Genomic DNA, 18,318 nt, shown 5'->3' on the forward strand with positions numbered 1-18,318 from the left:
AGTTGCCGGGGCCTTGCATCTGTTTTAAAACAGTAAGCATCTCTGTAAAAGTGTTTGCATTGCCTTGTGGTAATTTCACAACCATAGCAGTGTAGCACCCCCCAGTGGTCATGTTGCATCTCCTCCTGTGTGTTTGCATCTAAGTGTTGCTGTTTTGCGTAAACCATTTTGCATTTCTTAATGGTAACGTTGGTTCCCTTTGTGTTTGTGCAGGTCTGTTTGTAAAGACACTTTCCACAACCTAAAAGCAGGAAACTCCATTCAAACCCACCGAGCAGTCCTCCCACCCTGAGGCTGCACAGTACACACTGGTTAGCGGGGCTGTGTGAATAGAGACAAAGCTCAGTGACTAATTCAGTATGTAAATGATCAGGGGGGGTAATGAGGGTCTCAGCTTCACGGTGCATAGCAGAGAATAAAGAGAATAAAAGCAGAGGGGGTCACATGGAGGAAGATCACATGACGCCATGCTGCAGAAACGGGGGGGGGGGGTGTTTACAGGTAGGGTGTTTTTAAGAGCTATTCAACTATTTTCTTAGGGATAATTTAAGAGGAAGTCCTCAAATCCGCTTAACCATTTCATAGAAAAACAAAACAAGAAGAAATGAAATGGATACGAAAATAACTTTAACAAGAAATCTAAAATATTGAACAGAAAATATGAGATTTTTGGGTCATTTTTCATCTAAGATATAAATTTAGTTTTTATTTAATTTATTTTAAGACATTTAAACAGAATTTATTCAATTTAAAATAAGGTGATTTATTTTCACTTCTCCACTATAAATTATTATTCATTATTATTATTATTGTTATTATTATTATTGTTGTTATTATTGTTATTATTATTGTTGTTATTATTATTATAATTATTGTTGTTATTGTTATTATTATTATTATTATAATTATTATTGTTGTTATTATTGTTATTATTGTTATTATTATTGTTGTTATTATTATTGTATTCTTCATTTCATATATATATTTTATTTGTTGTTTATTTTTTTATATATATTTAGATAAACCTTTCTCTATTGTTTATAAAAACAAACATTAGTTTTGGAAATGTTCTTTTCATTTCTTAAATTGAAAAGGGAAAATAGAAAACAGTGAAGTCAAAATAAATCCATTCCCAGTGGGGTAATGGTGTGTAGGCTGGGAGGACTCAAAGTCAACCCTTTTCATTTAGGGTGACCAGATTTGAGGAGGCGAAAAAGAGGACATGTCCGGGCAAAAGAGGACGTCTGGTCACCGTATTTATTTCATGTGTTGCTTCCTTTAGTCTTCTTGTATTGATTTTTTGTATCTTAATCTGTTGGGTGACTTTCTGTGGTTTAAGGGCTCCAGCCTTCAGCCTCCTCTCCCACAGGTCCGCTTCAAAACAGCTTCAAAAAGTGCTCAAAAGGAAGTGAATTCTGCAATAAAACGTCCTTTGCACCCGATTTAAAGACTATAAGTGATGTAAATACTACAGATGACGTCGAGAAAACACATTTATAGAATAAGGAATGTCTCATTTGATTAAATAATACTCATTTAGTGTAATAAACATAATGATTATAGACTGTCATTTAAAGAACTGTGTTATAATACAATCAGTTAAAAACTCATCCATCAAGCCCTGTCATCAGCCTCGTTCTAGCCAATCGGCGGGCACTTACCCCCTACAAATTGACCAATCAGCGCTGTCCACGAAGTTCGGCTCCGGTGGGGGCGGGTACCTCCTCGTCCGACCGAGATTCCCCGTCGACCAATCAGGTGTTGACAGTTGCCAGGAAACGTCAGATTCTAGCCAATCAGCGACGGCCAGGGGGAGTCGAGCCGTGCCCTCGGATACCCCACGTGATGCTCCTCAGTAGTTCCCAGGCGGTCAAACATCCAACAGCCGAGGTGAGTAAAGAGACCGAAAAAATACTATTTTTACGGGTAAACATAGCGGCATAGCACCGCCTTACGACGAATGTGGTGTAATTTAAACTATCTGTTTTCTTGTTTGTTGAAAAAGTCAGTGTTTGGCCGTTTGAAATGAAGATTTTCCTCACACAGCATGCTGTTAGCATAAGTGGCTAATTAACTACAGGTGACATGAGCTAGCTCGTTAGCATGCTGCGTTAAACACTGAATGTAAAACAATTCATATTTAAAGGAGGATGCTTTTTTACATCCAGGTGAATAAAAGTGTAATTGTGTGTGTTTAAAGAAAGCTGAAGTTTATGTGGTTTCTCCTTAGCTGCATCGAAGCTAATGCTAAGCTAACCTAATCTGACGTGTTAGTATTAAATGAGGGTGGAGATTAATTATCTGAAATTAAACTACATGTGAGTTAATACATATAAAGGGTCGCAAAACAAAGGCTATTAGCCACGAATGAATTTGTGTGTCGGTAAATATGTTAGCTTCATGTCTCTTTTTTTCAGTCTAAAAAACACTTGATGTACAAATCGGCTAAAATGTGCTAAAATTGCTAAAGATGCTACATATATGAAGCTGGGGTTGGTTGTAAAGGAGCATAATAAGGTTTGAAGCTGACAAATCAATGATTATTTGCAAACTGTCAATTAGTATCTCCATGAATGAGTCTGTCAGTAAGCATGTCAGCTATATATGTCTCGAAAAAAAGAGGGGGGGTTCTTTTCAGGCAAATGCAGTAAGAATGATTTACTGAATCACTAAGATATCCTAAAAAGGCTAAAGATGCAAATATATAAAGCTGTTTTTCTTTTTAGAAACAAGCATAAAAAGCTATAAGGCTGCAAACCAATGATTATTTGCAATCTGTCAATCTTCATTACTCATTCACTTTTCAGACAAAACCCTAAAATATCTTATTAAATCCTAAAAACATGAATAAAGTAGGAAATTCACAAACTAAAGAAGCTGCAAAGTTAGAAACTTTTAGCGTTTCTGACAATTTACTAATTATTTCCTTTATAAATGACATGGCATATTTATGTTGGATGCTCAGCGCTTCTGCCCTGCAAGGTGACACATATTGGTTATTTGCAAACTGTCACTATAGATAAAAATCAATTGAAATAAATCAATATTGTGAAATAAAATCAACCAAGTAATTGATAGTGATTAAAGCTCTGTGGTTGATTATTTTCTGAAGGATGACATGCATAGAAACACCTCAAAATGTAGAGAACTATAGGCATTTAACTGTTGAATTTAAATGTACATTTAATAATAATTTACTTTAAACTGTGCCAAAGGCTCATCTTAGTAATGCATTTGTTTCACCTTATTATCCCGCCTGATGTCATGTGAAACACAAATGAAATGTAATTTATTTATATAGTTGAAATACAAAGTGCTTAACAATTATGTAAAACTACAACATGTAATAGCACAGCCAAACTGGGGTCAATTAAAGTGAACAAAGGTAAAAAAAAAATAGGATTAAGATTTAGTTTAAAGGTATATTCTTGAGATATTTGGCAGCAATTCAAACATCTTGATGAAAAAGCTCCACTAAACAACACCAGTGCTAACTCTGCTTTAAACAAACCCTTATATGTGAGAAGCTGGGAGTGTTTAAATGAATTAGTATTTCTATCGCTCTTCCGCCAATCTCCTAAAGAACGGTTGGCAGATTCATAGACTTTTATAACCCTGCAGTGAGATAGGTTAACCCTGACGATAAATCCAGTCCGACCGGGTCGACCTGCTGCTCCTCTTCAGGGCAACGTATTTTTAAATTCAAATTGCTGCGAGATTACAGAATTAACCCGAGTTTCAGGAACCAGCTGGTTAAGCAGGAGAGTTACAACCTTATACTTGAATTAAAATGACTGTTTTTATCAGATATATCTTCCAAATAGTATTTGTTAAGCCAGTTTTATTACAGTTGCTTCACTTAGGGCAAAATAAACCCACAATAATTCTTACCGCTGCTTCACCTATAAGCTATCTGAAGGGAGAGCCCAGATCTGCACGAATATGTATCACAAAATCAGGATTAAAAAATAATCCCTTTACATATCAGTGACTTCATTAATACATAAATAAGCCATTAAATTATCACAAATGTATACATAAAAATATATAATTTTGGGAAATAAATACAGAAAAATACAAACCCAAAAAATGTACAAAATAAAAAACAATGAAGATAAAAAGTGAGAATTAATTATATATAAAACGGGACTTGATTAATAAGTAAGCCATTAAATGTATAAAGACACTCGTAGTTTGCTGAAGTAAAGAGAGGAATGAAAAGTGAATAATGCAGAAGAAAATACAAATATTTAACCCTAAATAAATATATCAAAATGTACAATGTTTTACAAACATTTAAGGAAATAATACAATTAAATAGTGAAATGCAAACGAATAAAATAACCTCATTTAAAAGATGGCTGGTTGAATTATATTTGGTACGATAGATGTCAGATAAATCATTTACTCCTTTAATTTATGTTTTGTCAGCTTCCTCTCTTTGTTTAGGGACAGACGAGTGGCAGATTCCCAGTTAGGAACCAGTCAGTGTTTATATTTCTCACTGGTAGAGGCTTCGGGCTCTTCTGTTTGTTTCTGTTTAAACAGTAACCTGACTGCCTGTGAACTGATAATAACGGCTTTAAATCATCTCCACACAAACAGACTCAAAGTAGTTTATTTCTATAACAAATAAACCACACATTTTTATTTGTGGTATTAAATGGTTTTTCCTGCGTCATGCTGAGACAGTGAAAAGCTTTTAGAGGAACCGACAGCGAGCATTAATCAGTTTCTGTTCTGCAGTTAATCAGATTTTAGGGTCACTTTAGCCCGCGGGACATCTGCTGCCCACCCCCCGATCCACCAACTGATAAGAAACTGGTTCCTAACTGGGTTCAATGGGAGCCTGGAAACACCGCTGCTAAACATGGAGAAGATTTAGGGATAAGGCTTCAGAAAGCACTCCCCGAAACTCAATTTAAAGTAGACATAATGGCACAAATAATTCTTATTGTCAATCTTAAATGAATGGATTCATCTGGAGTTTTACCCTCATCCTGAAACTCCAGGATAAAAACAACATTTCAGCTCAAAACTTTGTTTACCCATTAACTTCCTCATCGTTGAGCCTTGTCCATTGACATAGATTCTGCATCCACCAATTATTGAATTTATTAGTTCATCTTTGCATACTTTTAGGGATAAATCAGTGATTATGATAAGGCACTGGTTTCTAACTGGCTTCAATGGGAGCCGGGACACACAGCTGCTGAACATGGAAAAGTATCATCCTAATGCTTCAGAAACCAAACCCACGGTCAAACAGTACTACCCTAATTGTTTTAGTAATTCGTACAAAAAGTTAATTTAGTTTGAGGTTTTGCCGGATCAATCTTCTCAGCCTAATTTACTAAAATAAAATACTCAATTTAGATCATCAATGTTTTGTTTCATTTTAAATTCAATCATGAGGGAGAAAGCTTACTTTAAAATGTTAGACCTTCATTTTTGAGGGTTTTTTAGAAGACTCAAAGACACTTTACTGGGTGAAGTTTTATAAATGTAATAAATATAAATCCTTAAACTATAAGTTATTAAAAATGTAACTATCACTGTGACGTTAATTATTTTCACTATCAGTTGATCTACTGAATAATATTGATAGTACTGAATATGATTAATTATATAAAATGTACATTTAAAAAAGGTGTACTTAAAACTGCATTTACTGACATTTTCCAGAATGATTAAAATATTTGATCATTTTTCTGTCGATGAGTTTCCTCTGCATCTTTAAATGATTTGTAATATTTCTGCTTGATGAATAACTACATGAATCATCACATTTTCTGTCTAATCAGCGTTATATCTTAAACAATGCACAATTTATTTACCACAGTGTATTTGTAATACACCTTATTAAAGTAAGTGTAAGTAGGTTTTCACTGCAGCTAAATCCCTGAAGCGCCATGTGGCTCTGATGCTAAGCTAACGGCTAGTGCTGCCGGTCACACCGTTAGCCGGCATGCTAATCTGATTAGCTGTCTGCTGCTGTAGCAGTTTAACAGTCTGCAGGATCACTGTTTTACTAATCTGCATGAAATCCATCTCCATAAATTCACTGCTCACTGGTCCTTTTCTAATCAGTCAGAATTAGTTGGCAGATACTACTTAATGATTTAAAACAGAAACACCAAATGTCCATCTCTTAGGGGTTTGAATCTGCATTAAAATACATATATTTGCATTTCTGTCGATCATTGCGACTCTACTCACTCATTATGTTTTAAAATGGAAAATAGTATGAGTTTAAAAAAACAGCATGTTACACATAACGGAAAAAATTACCCAATCTGAGATAAATAAAGTGAATTGAGGAATAATTTGACGGTTAATCGATTATCATTTAACTTCTCAGTTCTTGTTACCTTCCTCACCTCTAAAGTGTGTGTGTGTGTGTGTGTGTGTGTGTGTGTGTGTGTGTGTGTGTGTGTGTGTGTGTGTGTGTGTGTGTGTGTGTGTGTGTGTGTGTGTGTGTGTGTGTGTGTGTGACATAAGTAACTAACTGTACAGTGTTAATGTACAGATTAACTGACCGTGGCCTTAAGTGTGTGTGTGTTAGGGTGCAGTAGTAATCCCGTGGGGTGTAAGCTTATTAGGGTTGTGTGTCAACTCGTTGCCAAGAAAACACAAGTTAATTACCTGTGTGTGTTTGTGTGAAATCCATGAGGGACACAATGAGATGTTATTTCTAGAACCGTCTGTGGAGAGTTTGTCGTACAGCAACCGGTTCCAAACATTCACCGGTTATAAAGGACAAATAAATAACGTTTATTCAGCACCTCGTTTAGTTAAGAAGCGAGACAATAAAGTTCCTTATTATCCAGGAAGACTTTAAAGAGTCCTCTCCTGCTGATGTTCAGGTGTATATCAGTATGTAGAGTCTCTACTTTAAAGAGTCCTCTCCTGCTGATGTTCAGGTGTATATCAGTATGTAGAGTCTCTACTTTAAAGAGTCCTCTCCTGCTGATGTTCAGGTGTATATCAGTATGTAGAGTCTCTACTTTAAAGAGTCCTCTTCTGCTGATGTTCAGGTGTATATCAGTATGTAGAGTCTCTACTTTAAAGAGTCCTCTCCTGCTGATGTTCAGGTGTATATCAGTATGTAGAGTCTCTACTTTAAAGAGTCCTCTCCTGCTGATGTTCAGGTGTATATCAGTATGTAGTGTCTCTACTTTAAAGAGTCCTCTCCTGCTGATGTTCAGGTGTATATCAGTATGTAGTGTCTCTACTTTAAAGAGTCCTCTCCTGCTGATGTTCAGGTGTATATCAGTATGTAGAGTCTCTACTTTAAAGAGTCCTGTCCTGCTGATATTCAGGTGTATATCAGTATGTAGAGTCTCTACTTTAAAGAGTCCTCTCCTGCTGATGTTCAGGTGTATATCAGTATGTAGTGTCTCTACTTTAAAGAGTCCTCTCCTGCTGATGTTCAGGTGTATATCAGTATGTAGTGTCTCTACTTTAAAGAGTCCTCTCCTGCTGATGTTCAGGTGTATATCAGTATGTAGAATCTCTACTTTAAAGAGTCCTCTCCTGCTGATGTTCAGGTGTATATCAGTATGTAGTGTCTCTACTTTAAAGAGTCCTCTCCTGCTGATGTTCAGGTGTATATCAGTATGTAGTGTCTCTACTTTAAAGAGTCCTCTCCTGCTGATGTTCAGGTGTATATCAGTATGTAGAGTCTCTACTTTAAAGAGTCCTCTCCTGCTGATGTTCAGGTGTATATCAGTATGTAGAGTCTCTACTTTAAAGAGTCCTCTCCTGCTGATGTTCAGGTGTATATCAGTATGTAGAGTCTCTACTTTAAAGAGTCCTCTCCTGCTGATGTTCAGGTGTATATCAGTATGTAGCGTCTCTACTTTAAAGAGTCCCTATTCTGGGCAGTTATAGATATCTGTAGAGTTTAGTTTAAATAGTTCTCAGGCTCTACAGCTCTTTTCTCCTCGTTCAGATGAAATCAGATATCTTTGAGGGAAAAGCAGCAGGAAGCTGGAACAAAAATAAAACCTGATCTAACATGGTGTCTCTTTGAGGCAGTTTCACCTGCAGAGAGAAAAACAAACAGCAGATGTTCCCACTTCCTCTTCCTCTGTTTTCCCACCTGCTTCTCCCTTCATATGTTCAACCTCTCCTCTTCCTCCTCTTTTTCCTCCTCCTCCCTCACCTGCTGCTTTTCTTATTTTGTGTCCTTCTCCACCTCTCCTTCTTCTCCAATTTTCCCTCCTCTTCCGTCCGTTCTCCGGCCTCCTCCCCTACCATATATCTTCTCTTTCTTCCTCCTTCTCTTCCTCTTTATTTTCCTCCTGTACTTCCTCTTCTTCATTTTGCTCTTCCCTCTCTTGCTCCTTCTCCTATTTTTCTTCCTCCTTCTCTTTTCCCTCTTCTTCCTCCTGTTCTCCCCCCTCCTCCTTTACCATCATTTTTTGCCCTTCTCAATATGTCCTCTCTTCTTCCTTCTTGTCCTTCTCTTCTTCCTCCTCACCTTCTTCTTCATCCTTCTCTTCCTCCTCTTCTTTCTTTTCCTCATCCTCCCCCTATTCGTCCTTCTCTTCTTCCTTCTCTCTTTTTCCTCCTCTACCCACCCTCCACTCTCGTCATCCTCCTCCTCTCTTCTTGTATTTTCCCTTCTTTCCCTCTTCCTCTTCTTCCTCCTCTACCCCTCTGTGTGCCAGTCCTCCCGTACCTCTGAATATGTCCCCGCTGTGAGACTGATGAAGTTGTTGTGATTCTGCAGACTATGGATCAGAAGTTGGGTCTGCTGGTTCTCCTGGCCCTCGGGCTCCTTGTCTGCCTGAGCTTGCCTCCCGTCTCTCGGGCGCAGGATGTGATGGAGGACGGTCTGGGCGAGGAGCTGGACGTGGAGGACGAGCTGGACCTGGGCCTGGCTGCGGGAGAGGAGGAGGAAGAAGAGGAGATGATGATGGAGGGAGATGTTGAGGACGAAGCTCCGGCAGAGCCCAAAACTCCTCCCATTCCCAAGGTGAGACCGGATACATTTATTAGATGCTGCACATTTTAACATGTTTTTGCATACACAGTAAACCGTAACAAATCTGCAGTTTTTAAACTCTTCTTTCTACTTCCTGTTTGTGTCAGGTGACCTACAAGGCTCCAGAGCCAATGGGGGAACATTTCATCGCTGAGTCTTTTGACCGGGGGACGCTTGACGGGTGAGCACAGTCCTTCAGGGATTAGATTTAAAATATTTGTTGTAAATATAGTAATATTTCTCCGGGGATTCCTGCAGCAGTGTGTGTGTGTTCAGGTGTGTAAACGTTCCCTGTGTGTTTCAGCTGGGTGATGTCCAACGCCAAGAAGGAGGAAGCCGATGAAGACATTGCAAAATACGACGGTGTGTGAAGAACTATTATATATTTAGTCTTATTTATAACAAGTTAGACAAAGGATGAATTTTAAATTTATCAAACTAGATATATGAAAAAGAAAATATCTTTTTTTAAACTGCCAGCTCAACGTATTTTCATTGCGTTATACGAGTCTGACTCAAAATGCGAAAGATGTTTTTCCATAGACCAATCTAAATATGAAAGCTCAGGAAATGTGATGTGGTATTTCAAAATAAAAGCCCATCCAAAGCCTCCTTCAATGCCATATGCTCTAGACTCAGATTAATTAACTAGAATGCTCACACTTAATCACACACATCAAAGGGTTAAAGCACACTGATTTGAATAGCATAATTAACAGCTCCTATAATGAAAGAAGAGGAAGTTAAAAGCAGCAAACAGAAAAGAGGCAAAAATCCAACCTTCCCCTTTGCTTGTACCATGAAATGTTTACCATGAAACCCTCAGAAGACTTGCTGGTTGTTAATTGACCTGTTGTTGTTTACAGGTAAATGGGTGGTGGAGGAGATGAAGGACAGTAAACTGCCCGGCGACAAAGGTCTCGTCCTGAAGACCCGAGCCAAACATCACGCCATCTCTGCCCAGCTGTTGCGACCCTTCGTCTTCGACACCAAGCCACTCATCATCCAGTAAGAACCACACCACCTATAACACACTTCCTGTATCTCCTGCCAGGTGTTCTTATCACTTCCTGTCATCCTGTGTCAGGTACGAGGTGAACTTCCAGTCCGGGATCGACTGTGGCGGCGCCTACGTGAAGCTGCTGACTCAAACCCCAGACCTCGACCTGGTCAGTGTCACTCAGTACCAAAACACACCTTAACGCTGTCTGTTCCGAGCTTTTATTGTGAAATATAGAGTATGTAGGACTCTTATTGTGAAATATAGAGTATGTAGGACTCTTATTGTGAAATATAGAGTATGTAGGACTCTTATTGTGAAATATAGAGTATGTAGGACTCTTATTGTGAAATAATCACACTTTCTCATGCAGTCAAACTCCTAAAATGGAAAAAGAATAATTAGTTTCTCAAAAATGTGTTTTCTTGCATTATTTTGAAGCAAGCAGGGACTCTTATTGTGAAATGTAAAGAATATCGGACTCTTATTGTGAAATGTAAAGAATATCGGACTCTTATTGTGAAATGTAAAGAATATCGGGCTCTTATTGTGAAATTATTTTGCAGTAAAACTAAACAGAGAGAATAATTTTCCCCAAAAAATCAGCATGAGGTTGCATTATTTCTGAAGGAAGTAGAGGCTTTTCTTTTGAAATATAAAGGGAATGTGACTCCTATTGTGAAATAGAGAGTAGGACTCTTATTTTGAAATTAACATACATTCTTTGCAGTCGAACTCTTATTTTTGAAGAAAGTAAGGGCTCTTATTGTGAAATAAAGAGACTTAGAGAAACTAAAGGTCTCTGTGTGTTTCTGTGTGTGTGCAGGACCAGTTCAAGGATAAGACTCCATACACCATCATGTTCGGACCGGACAAGTGCGGAGAGGATTACAAGCTGCACTTCATCTTCAGACACAAGAACCCCAAAACCGGAGAGTTCGAGGAGAAACACGCCAAGAAACCCGACGCCGACCTCAGGACATACTTCACCGACAAGAAGACTCACCTGTACACACTGGGTAAGACACACACACACACACACACACACACACACACACACACACACACACACACACACACACACTCACTCATAAGAAAGCCTTCTTTAATATGCAAAACTAATTGACTTCTCTGGTGCCGCCCAGTGGTGAACCCTGACAACACCTTCGAGGTCCTGGTGGATCAGACGGTGGTGAACAGCGGCAGCCTGCTGAGCGACATGACCCCCGCCGTCAACCCCCCCGCTGAGATCGAGGACCCCGACGACCAGAAACCAGAAGATTGGGATGAGAGGCCGAAGATCCAGGACCCGGCCGCCGCCAAGCCCGAGGACTGGTCAGTTTGCGATGGAAAGCCACTTATTTTCAGACCCTAGAAAACGGAAATGATGTTGATATCTGTTCTGTGTTTAGGGATGAGGACGCACCGGCTCAGATTGCCGATGAAGATGCAGTGAAACCCGACGGCTGGCTGGACGACGAGCCAGAGTACATCGGAGACCCCGACGCCGTCAAACCTGAGGACTGGTGAGGCTCCACTTCATTATGTTACTAGAAGTTACTGCACTTTAGACTCCGTTTAGTCTCAAAGACCCTAACCCTGCTCTGTGTCTCAGGGACGAGGATATGGACGGAGAGTGGGAGGCCCCTCAGGTCCCGAACCCGGCATGTGAGACTGCCCCCGGCTGCGGAGCCTGGAAACGCCCGATGATTGACAACCCCAACCACAAGGGCAAGTGGAAGCCCCCCATGATCGACAACCCCAACTACCAGGTACGTCTGCACCTGACTTTATGCTCTCAAATAAAGAACAACAGCATGCGAGATCCACTTTTTCAGACTCGGAGGAAATGTTCCTGCAGGATTCTTGGTTGGTTTCTTAATGGTTTGATGCACTTATTGTACGATGCTTTGGATAAAAGCTTGGGCTAAATGTGATGCATTTGGAGACTGCTTCCCTCCTGTGAAGTGTTTCTACTTCCTCTTCTCTGTCCCTGACTCAGCCGGTGTTTAATATGTATTATTTCTCCGTCCTCAGGGCGTGTGGAAGCCGAGGAAGGTCCCCAACCCGGTATTCTTCGAGGACCTGCAGCCCTTCAGGATGTCAGCGTTCAGCGCTGTGGGACTGGAGCTCTGGTCCATGACCAACGACATCTTCTTCGACAACTTCTTCATCACCGACGACAGGAACACCGCCGAGCGCTGGGCCAACGACGGCTGGGGGCTGAAGAAGGCCGCCGAGGGCGCCGCTGACGTGGGTTTTACTTTAACTCTGGGTCACAAACGTTAACGAAAACACTTTGTATATAACAGCAAAACTAAAGGAAGAAACACACGTTTAGGTTGCTGGTTCCACTCCTTGAGGGGGCTTTTTGATGCAGCCGGGGGTACGAGTGTTTCTTCTAAATGTTTGTGTGTCCTCTCTGCAGCCCGGTCTGGCGACTCAGATGTTGAACGCTGCAGAGGAGCGACCCTGGCTCTGGGTTGTCTACGTCCTCACCGTCGCTCTGCCCCTCATCCTCATCATCGTCTTCTGCTGCACTGGCAAGGTACCTCAGACACACACACACTCCCTGTCTCACACACACTCTTTAAGAGGGTTAAAAGTCCAAAAACATGGATCTTCCCCAGAGGATGAATCCTTCTGACCTTTCCTTTAAACTGAATTGAGGTTAAATGTTGTTTAAGTGATTTGTTTATTTTTACTGGCTGAGGCGTTTGTCCCACATGATGCGTTCAAAGACTGTTGGAAAAGTTAAATATCCGACAATTATTTCAGCTCTGGGTAAATGTTGGTGCATTAAATTAAAATGGTCTCTTTTTCTCTTTCGTTCTGTTCGCCAGAGGGTTTCTTGCTTTTGACTTTCCCTTTAAATTCAATTGAGTGTTTTGTTAAAGAATCCAAATTTTAAGATCGGATTTGTTTTCTCTGACAGCTTGTGATTCGCTGAAATATCTCATTTATAAGCTGAGATTTGTTTATTTCTTCTGGCCGAGGGGTTTGTCCCACATGATGCGTTCAAAGACGGTCTGAAAGTAGAAAACATAAGGATTATTTCTGCTTTTACAGCTACTGACTTTCATAAATGGTTCCATTTAGGCGATTTAAAATAAATAAGCCTGGCATCAGTCGCACATGGGCGGTACGAAAAAGATTATTTCTGTATTTTTATTTGTTGTTGTGATAACGGGGTCATTTTGGCGTCTCTATACATAATTGTGTGTATGTGTGACTCCACAGAAGTCTTCAGGATCAGTTGAGGGTCAGTTGAGTCTGGACAGCTTACAGGAAGAGTTTAAAGAGGCCGGACCCCCGACCCGACCCGCCTCCTCAGGCCCGGTGACTCAGCTGTTAGAGTAGACCTGTGTGTGTCGTGGTGCCGTAGTGTAGAAACTTAAAGACCTTTACACACCTGGACGTATTTCTATTTCTGCAGCTCTATTACTGCATCACTTTGTTGTGAGACTGCCCACAATTTAATACTTTACAGTACTTAAAAGTACTACGTTTCCACAAGTGATTTTTGACAACTTCTATTGGCTAGCGCTCTAGCACATTGTACGTGATAGGTTAAGGGGCAGGACATCTGTAAGCTGTGGACCAATCACAACAAAGCAGAGGCAGTATGAGAAAAATAGAGAACTTGTTCAGAGGTTGAAGAGAAAAGCTTCATTTAGTTATTTGAAAAAGATGTTTGGATCACCACTGAACATTTATACAAAAGTTTCATTTTGTTGTCAAAAGCGACACTGAGAGGCTGTGAGTTGCAGGAATCTGAACTGAACTTATTTCCTGTGTTTCTGTTTCTGCAGAAGAAGACCGGAGAGACGCCGGCAGCCGAATACAAGAAGACTGACGAGGCTCAGCCGGATGTGAAGGAGGAGGAAGAGGAAGAGGACGAGGAGGAAGAAGAGAAGGCTGAGGAGGAAGAAGAGAAGGCTGAGGAGGATGAAGAGGAGAAGAGCAGTCCCGGTAAACACAGCAGACTGATCAGAATATCACACCGCTTTTCTTCCCGCTGTGCTTTATATTTACATCGTTATTTTTCCTCTCAGCTGCAGAAGGAAAGAGCGACGGAGAGGAGAGTCCTGCAGAGAAGGAGGAAGAGGAGGCAGAGAAGGACGAGACGGCTGAGGAGGTGAGGAGACGTTCAGGGTTCACTAACATTACTGTGATGATTGTAGTAGAAGCATGGAGAATGATTTGATGTGAATTGGTTTTTCAGAAAGCTTTGTGGTCAGAGAACAGCCAGGAAAGTGAGTTCTCCACATGACTGACAGCTGCTTCCTTTCTCAATACTGTGTTAGGACCATTGTAGGGATTACCTACCCATGTATATTTTAGAAAAGGCAATCCTGGAGACGGGGGTAAAATTCCCCCTGAAATACAAAATAAATTCAGATTATATTTGTATTTTAAATAATGATTTTATTGAAATCTTGGATTTTTTTTGCTGCAGATTTATAATAAAAAAAAATCTTGGAATATTTTTTATTTTACTTGTAAATTAACATCTTTAATCTTTAAAAACAAACTCCTTTTATTTCTCATAAAATAACAACTTCAATCTTCAAACTTCTGAGGATTTGTTGCAAATTTGGAACATTTTTAGTTTTCCTTTTTTAAGTCATGGATTTGCACGCTGAATTATTGTAAATTAAGAGGATTCATTTTTTATTATTGTTTGATTTTTTCCCTATCATTTTTACCCCCCTCCCCAGCTCCTTAATTACTCTGATTGTTTAACCCCTCGATGGCCCTAATACTCTTTGCTATTTCTCCCCCTGAAGGATTCTAACCTCTATATTTCCCTCCCTTGTAGAAGCTTGAGGACGACGTTCTGCGGAGATCTCCCAGGAACAGGAAGGTCAGAAAGGACTGAAATCTCTGATCCACAGCAGCGCTGACCTCAAAACCTCCCCCCCTCCCCCCTCCCTTCTCCCCTGAAATATCTCCCCCATCCTCCCCTCCTCTTCTTCGAGGCCACGGAGCTGTGATGGAAGCAGCGAAGCCGACAGGAAACTAAGAAATCGAGACCTCCAACACGGACGCCTGCTCATATGACGATTCCAGGACTGAGTTAGCGTAAAGGATTCATTTTGTTTTTGAAAGAGATTAACTAAAGCTTCCTGCATCATTCCTTAACACCACCTGAGCAGACTCAAACCCGCGGGATCAGCGCGTCCCGTCCGCCGCACCGCCCAGCACCATGAGCTAGCAAACACCGCCCGAAAACAGCATGCTAATTAGCTGAGCAACTTGTTAATACGTCTTGGAAATTTAGCTATCAACACCCACCAGTTAGCCTACAGTCTGAAGTAACCGCCTTCCTGTTAACTGCCAATTAGCCTGTTAGCAGTATGCTAACGGGGCTAACAGTAGTCTGAAATATCAACAAAAGTCTTCCCAATTAGCCAACCAAGGACTGCTAGTTAGCCTAGCAACCGCCTGCTAATAATCTTTTGAGAACAATGTTAACAAGTCTTATGACAAAAGAATTGGCTTTCAACATAGTTAGCCACGATCCTGTTTAGCCTAGTAACAGGCAGCTAATTAACCATCTATCAGGGTGCTAATAAGGCTAACAGTAGGCTGAATTATCCATCAAGTAGTCAGAGAATTCACCACCAAAAGTCTGGCCAGTTAGCTTACCAACAGGCTGATAATAAGCTTCCCACCAAGGTGCTAATCAAGCTAACAGCAGTCCGATTTATCCAACAAAAATGTGCCAGTTAGCTCACCAACAGACCGCTAATTGCTTAGCTAGCAGGTAGCTTGTATGCTTCATGAATATTCACCTGCTAGCGGTTGATTATCAGATCTTTGGGAGATTTATCATCTACAAATGTTAAGAGAAATATCAGAACTGATGCTAATTAGCCTTGTAGCCTGCTAATTAGCTCATTAGTAATGTGACTAGTTGTACTCCAATTTTTACAATACTCCCACTTTTAAAATTAAAAAGGGGGCCGCTAACAAGCTTACCAATAATGAAATGTACAACTTACATGTAGCTTATTAGCCTGATGATTAAGCTAATTCACCTACTAACAGTTGGCTCGTTAGCATTCCTAGATTTCAGATTAGCTCGTGATTAGCCAGCATGCTAATATAAAAAAATAATGAATGCTGATCTATTTTCTTTTTTCATGTCAAATTTCCATGTCATTGAATAGTTTCTTTAGAAAGCTGTTAGCTCACACACATGCTTCCTTCTGTGTACTGTTGTCCTGATGGCATAGAGGGAAGATCAGAGGTCAAACTAAAGAGCCTGTGCAGCAGATGAGCGACTGATGGCGACTTATTAAACCTCCAGTTGCTTTTTCATATTGTAGCATCGCACGGCTGAATAACTACAGCAGATTGGTCCATCAGTGCTATGCTAACATAGTAGCTGCTGCATCAATCATCTAAACTAACCATTAATAAGTTTATAACCCTAAAATCAGTCGATGTGATTCTTTATTCCTTTACCTCTAATATGTTTCCTTTTCTAAACAAACATGACCGCAGCTCGTTAGCGCATGACCCCCCCCCCCCCCCCCCCGTAGCCCTCTCCCGTAAATCATCGCTGCCGTCAGTTTGATGTAGAACTCGTCCTGCCTGCAGGTGGACGGACCCCCAGCCCCTTTGTCATGTTTTAAACCCCAATTGAAAAGAAAAACGGCACTAAAGGGGGAAACTTCCGGCGCTTAACTCTCACCTGTGCACCTGCAGCCAACACTCACCTGCTCCTTGTCAAAGTTTAGCCCCAAGTTTTAATAAGAGACGGCACTTGAGCGTGACAAACCTTCCTTCACTTCGATGAATACTAGTTTGATAGAAGTTACTTACTAGTTTTTGTTTTTGCCAAATTAATAAACTTCATCCAATAATTAAGACCCTGAGATGAGGGTCTGGAAAAATTGGTCCTCAAGTGAAATCAAACAAATTCTCGACACTTGAATCACAATTGTTTGTTTTGGCTGCTGTTTACTCTGCTGTAGTTACCTGTTTATGTTTACATATCAAGTAATGATGTCATGTCAAACAGGAAACCACCAAGTCCCGCCAAAATACAATCAGTCGTTCTCTGCTGCATCTAAAAGAACTGGCAAATGGCCAATGTATTATGGGAACTGTAGGTCTAAATGTAATGAAAATACACTAAAGGGAATTGGGGTTAAATCATAGAGAAAACTAATTAAATTTACAAAAGAAAAATAGTTAGAACAAAAAAATCGTATAAATTTAAAGTTTTCAATATAAAGACAAAATAACAATTCTATGGATATTATTAGTCATTTTTTCAGAATTTTCCCTCCTGACCTGCAATTTCTCACCTTGATACGTCCTCAGCAACTCTGACCCCTGACCTTCTCTCTATCCCCATCAGGACGTTTTCGTCACATGAGAAATACTCCCATGCTCGTTAAAATGCTAAATCATGTTCTTTATTTGTATTCATCATGAAATCATCCTAAGGATTACAATGCAGATGAATGAGCGTCATTCTGCCAGTTTGTGTGTGTACAGTGAAATAATTAAACCTGGTTCTGTGCGTGTTGAACGTGTGTGGGGAACATAACGTCCAGTCTAGTATCCATGTCTGTGTAATCATTGCGTACAGTTTTCTCCGGACAGTAACTGAAGAACCTGTTGATCTTAAATTCAGAGCGACTGTATGCTCAGTGAGCGGCGGGGCGGCGGGGAATAACAGCCGGGGTCTCTGGCTTTGGGTGAGGGCAGATTTTGGGGCTCGAGGTGAACTTGGAGGCTTCCACGACCTTTAATTATTTCCCTCCTTTTTTTATTTTTAGTCTAAATACAAGCTAGTTTCGTCTTGGCTGTAAAGTTTTTTCTAAAATAAAGTAAATATTAGGCTCATGTCCTCCAGCAGCAGCAGCGTTACATTCCCATCCCAAAAGTTTTCAGCCTCTTTATTATTTTTTAGATTTATTTCTGTGTCCGGCTGAATCTGCCTAGCGCCTGTAGACTGAACCTGCTGGTGTAACTTTTTATTATTTCTTTTGTTGACTTTTTTTTGTGTTTTTTGAACTAAATCTTTAATGGTTGTCCCTGCAGCCTGTTTCTGATGTCCACACTATTGTAGAGAGATACTGTGATGATGGAGCCTCGTGTGTGTGTGTGTGCGTGTGTGTGTGCGCGTGTGTGTGTGGACAGTCTACATTTGTTTTGATGAATAAAAAGGCCAAATGGAAACTGAACCAGAAGCTGTTTTGTTATTATTATTCTTTCAATAACTGTTTAGTAGTTTTTATGTTCTTCTGGTGAATTGACTTTTTTACAATGTAAATACCTTTTCTCAGGATTACGACATTAAAGG

At 40.2% G+C, this 18,318-nt stretch overlaps 1 protein-coding gene across 1 annotated transcript; it reads left to right on the forward strand.

Annotated features, from left to right (window-relative positions):
• Nucleotides 1-1,860: 1,860 nt before the first annotated feature.
• On the forward strand, nucleotides 1,861-18,199 carry canx (calnexin). Its single transcript, XM_063876138.1, has 15 exons — nucleotides 1,861-1,890; nucleotides 8,738-8,983; nucleotides 9,100-9,173; nucleotides 9,297-9,355; nucleotides 9,859-10,000; nucleotides 10,080-10,161; nucleotides 10,819-11,011; nucleotides 11,138-11,327; nucleotides 11,405-11,518; nucleotides 11,608-11,764; nucleotides 12,030-12,245; nucleotides 12,421-12,540; nucleotides 13,805-13,964; nucleotides 14,048-14,130; nucleotides 14,815-18,199. Exons 2-15 carry the CDS (start codon nucleotides 8,741-8,743, stop codon nucleotides 14,872-14,874), a joined length of 1,893 nt encoding a protein of 630 aa, XP_063732208.1. The 5' UTR covers nucleotides 1,861-1,890; nucleotides 8,738-8,740; the 3' UTR covers nucleotides 14,875-18,199.
• The last annotated feature ends 119 nt before the right edge of the window (nucleotides 18,200-18,318 follow it).

The sequence above is a fragment of the Eleginops maclovinus genome, chromosome 23 (assembly GCF_036324505.1).
Source record: "Eleginops maclovinus isolate JMC-PN-2008 ecotype Puerto Natales chromosome 23, JC_Emac_rtc_rv5, whole genome shotgun sequence".
Taxonomy (NCBI): Eukaryota; Metazoa; Chordata; class Actinopteri; order Perciformes; family Eleginopidae; genus Eleginops; species Eleginops maclovinus.

What these genes read in the sequence shown, in the direction of transcription:
- canx (XM_063876138.1), top strand. Translation starts at nt 8,741, where the DNA reads ATGGATCAGAAGTTGGGTCTGCTGGTTCTCCTGGCCCTCGGGCTCCTT. An exon ending in ACCAAGCCACTCATCATCCA is followed by an intron (nt 10,001 to 10,079) that starts GTAAGAACCACA and finishes ATCCTGTGTCAG; the next exon opens with GTACGAGGTGAACTTCCAGT. An exon ending in AAACCCCAGACCTCGACCTG is followed by an intron (nt 10,162 to 10,818) that starts GTCAGTGTCACT and finishes GTGTGTGTGCAG; the next exon opens with GACCAGTTCAAGGATAAGAC.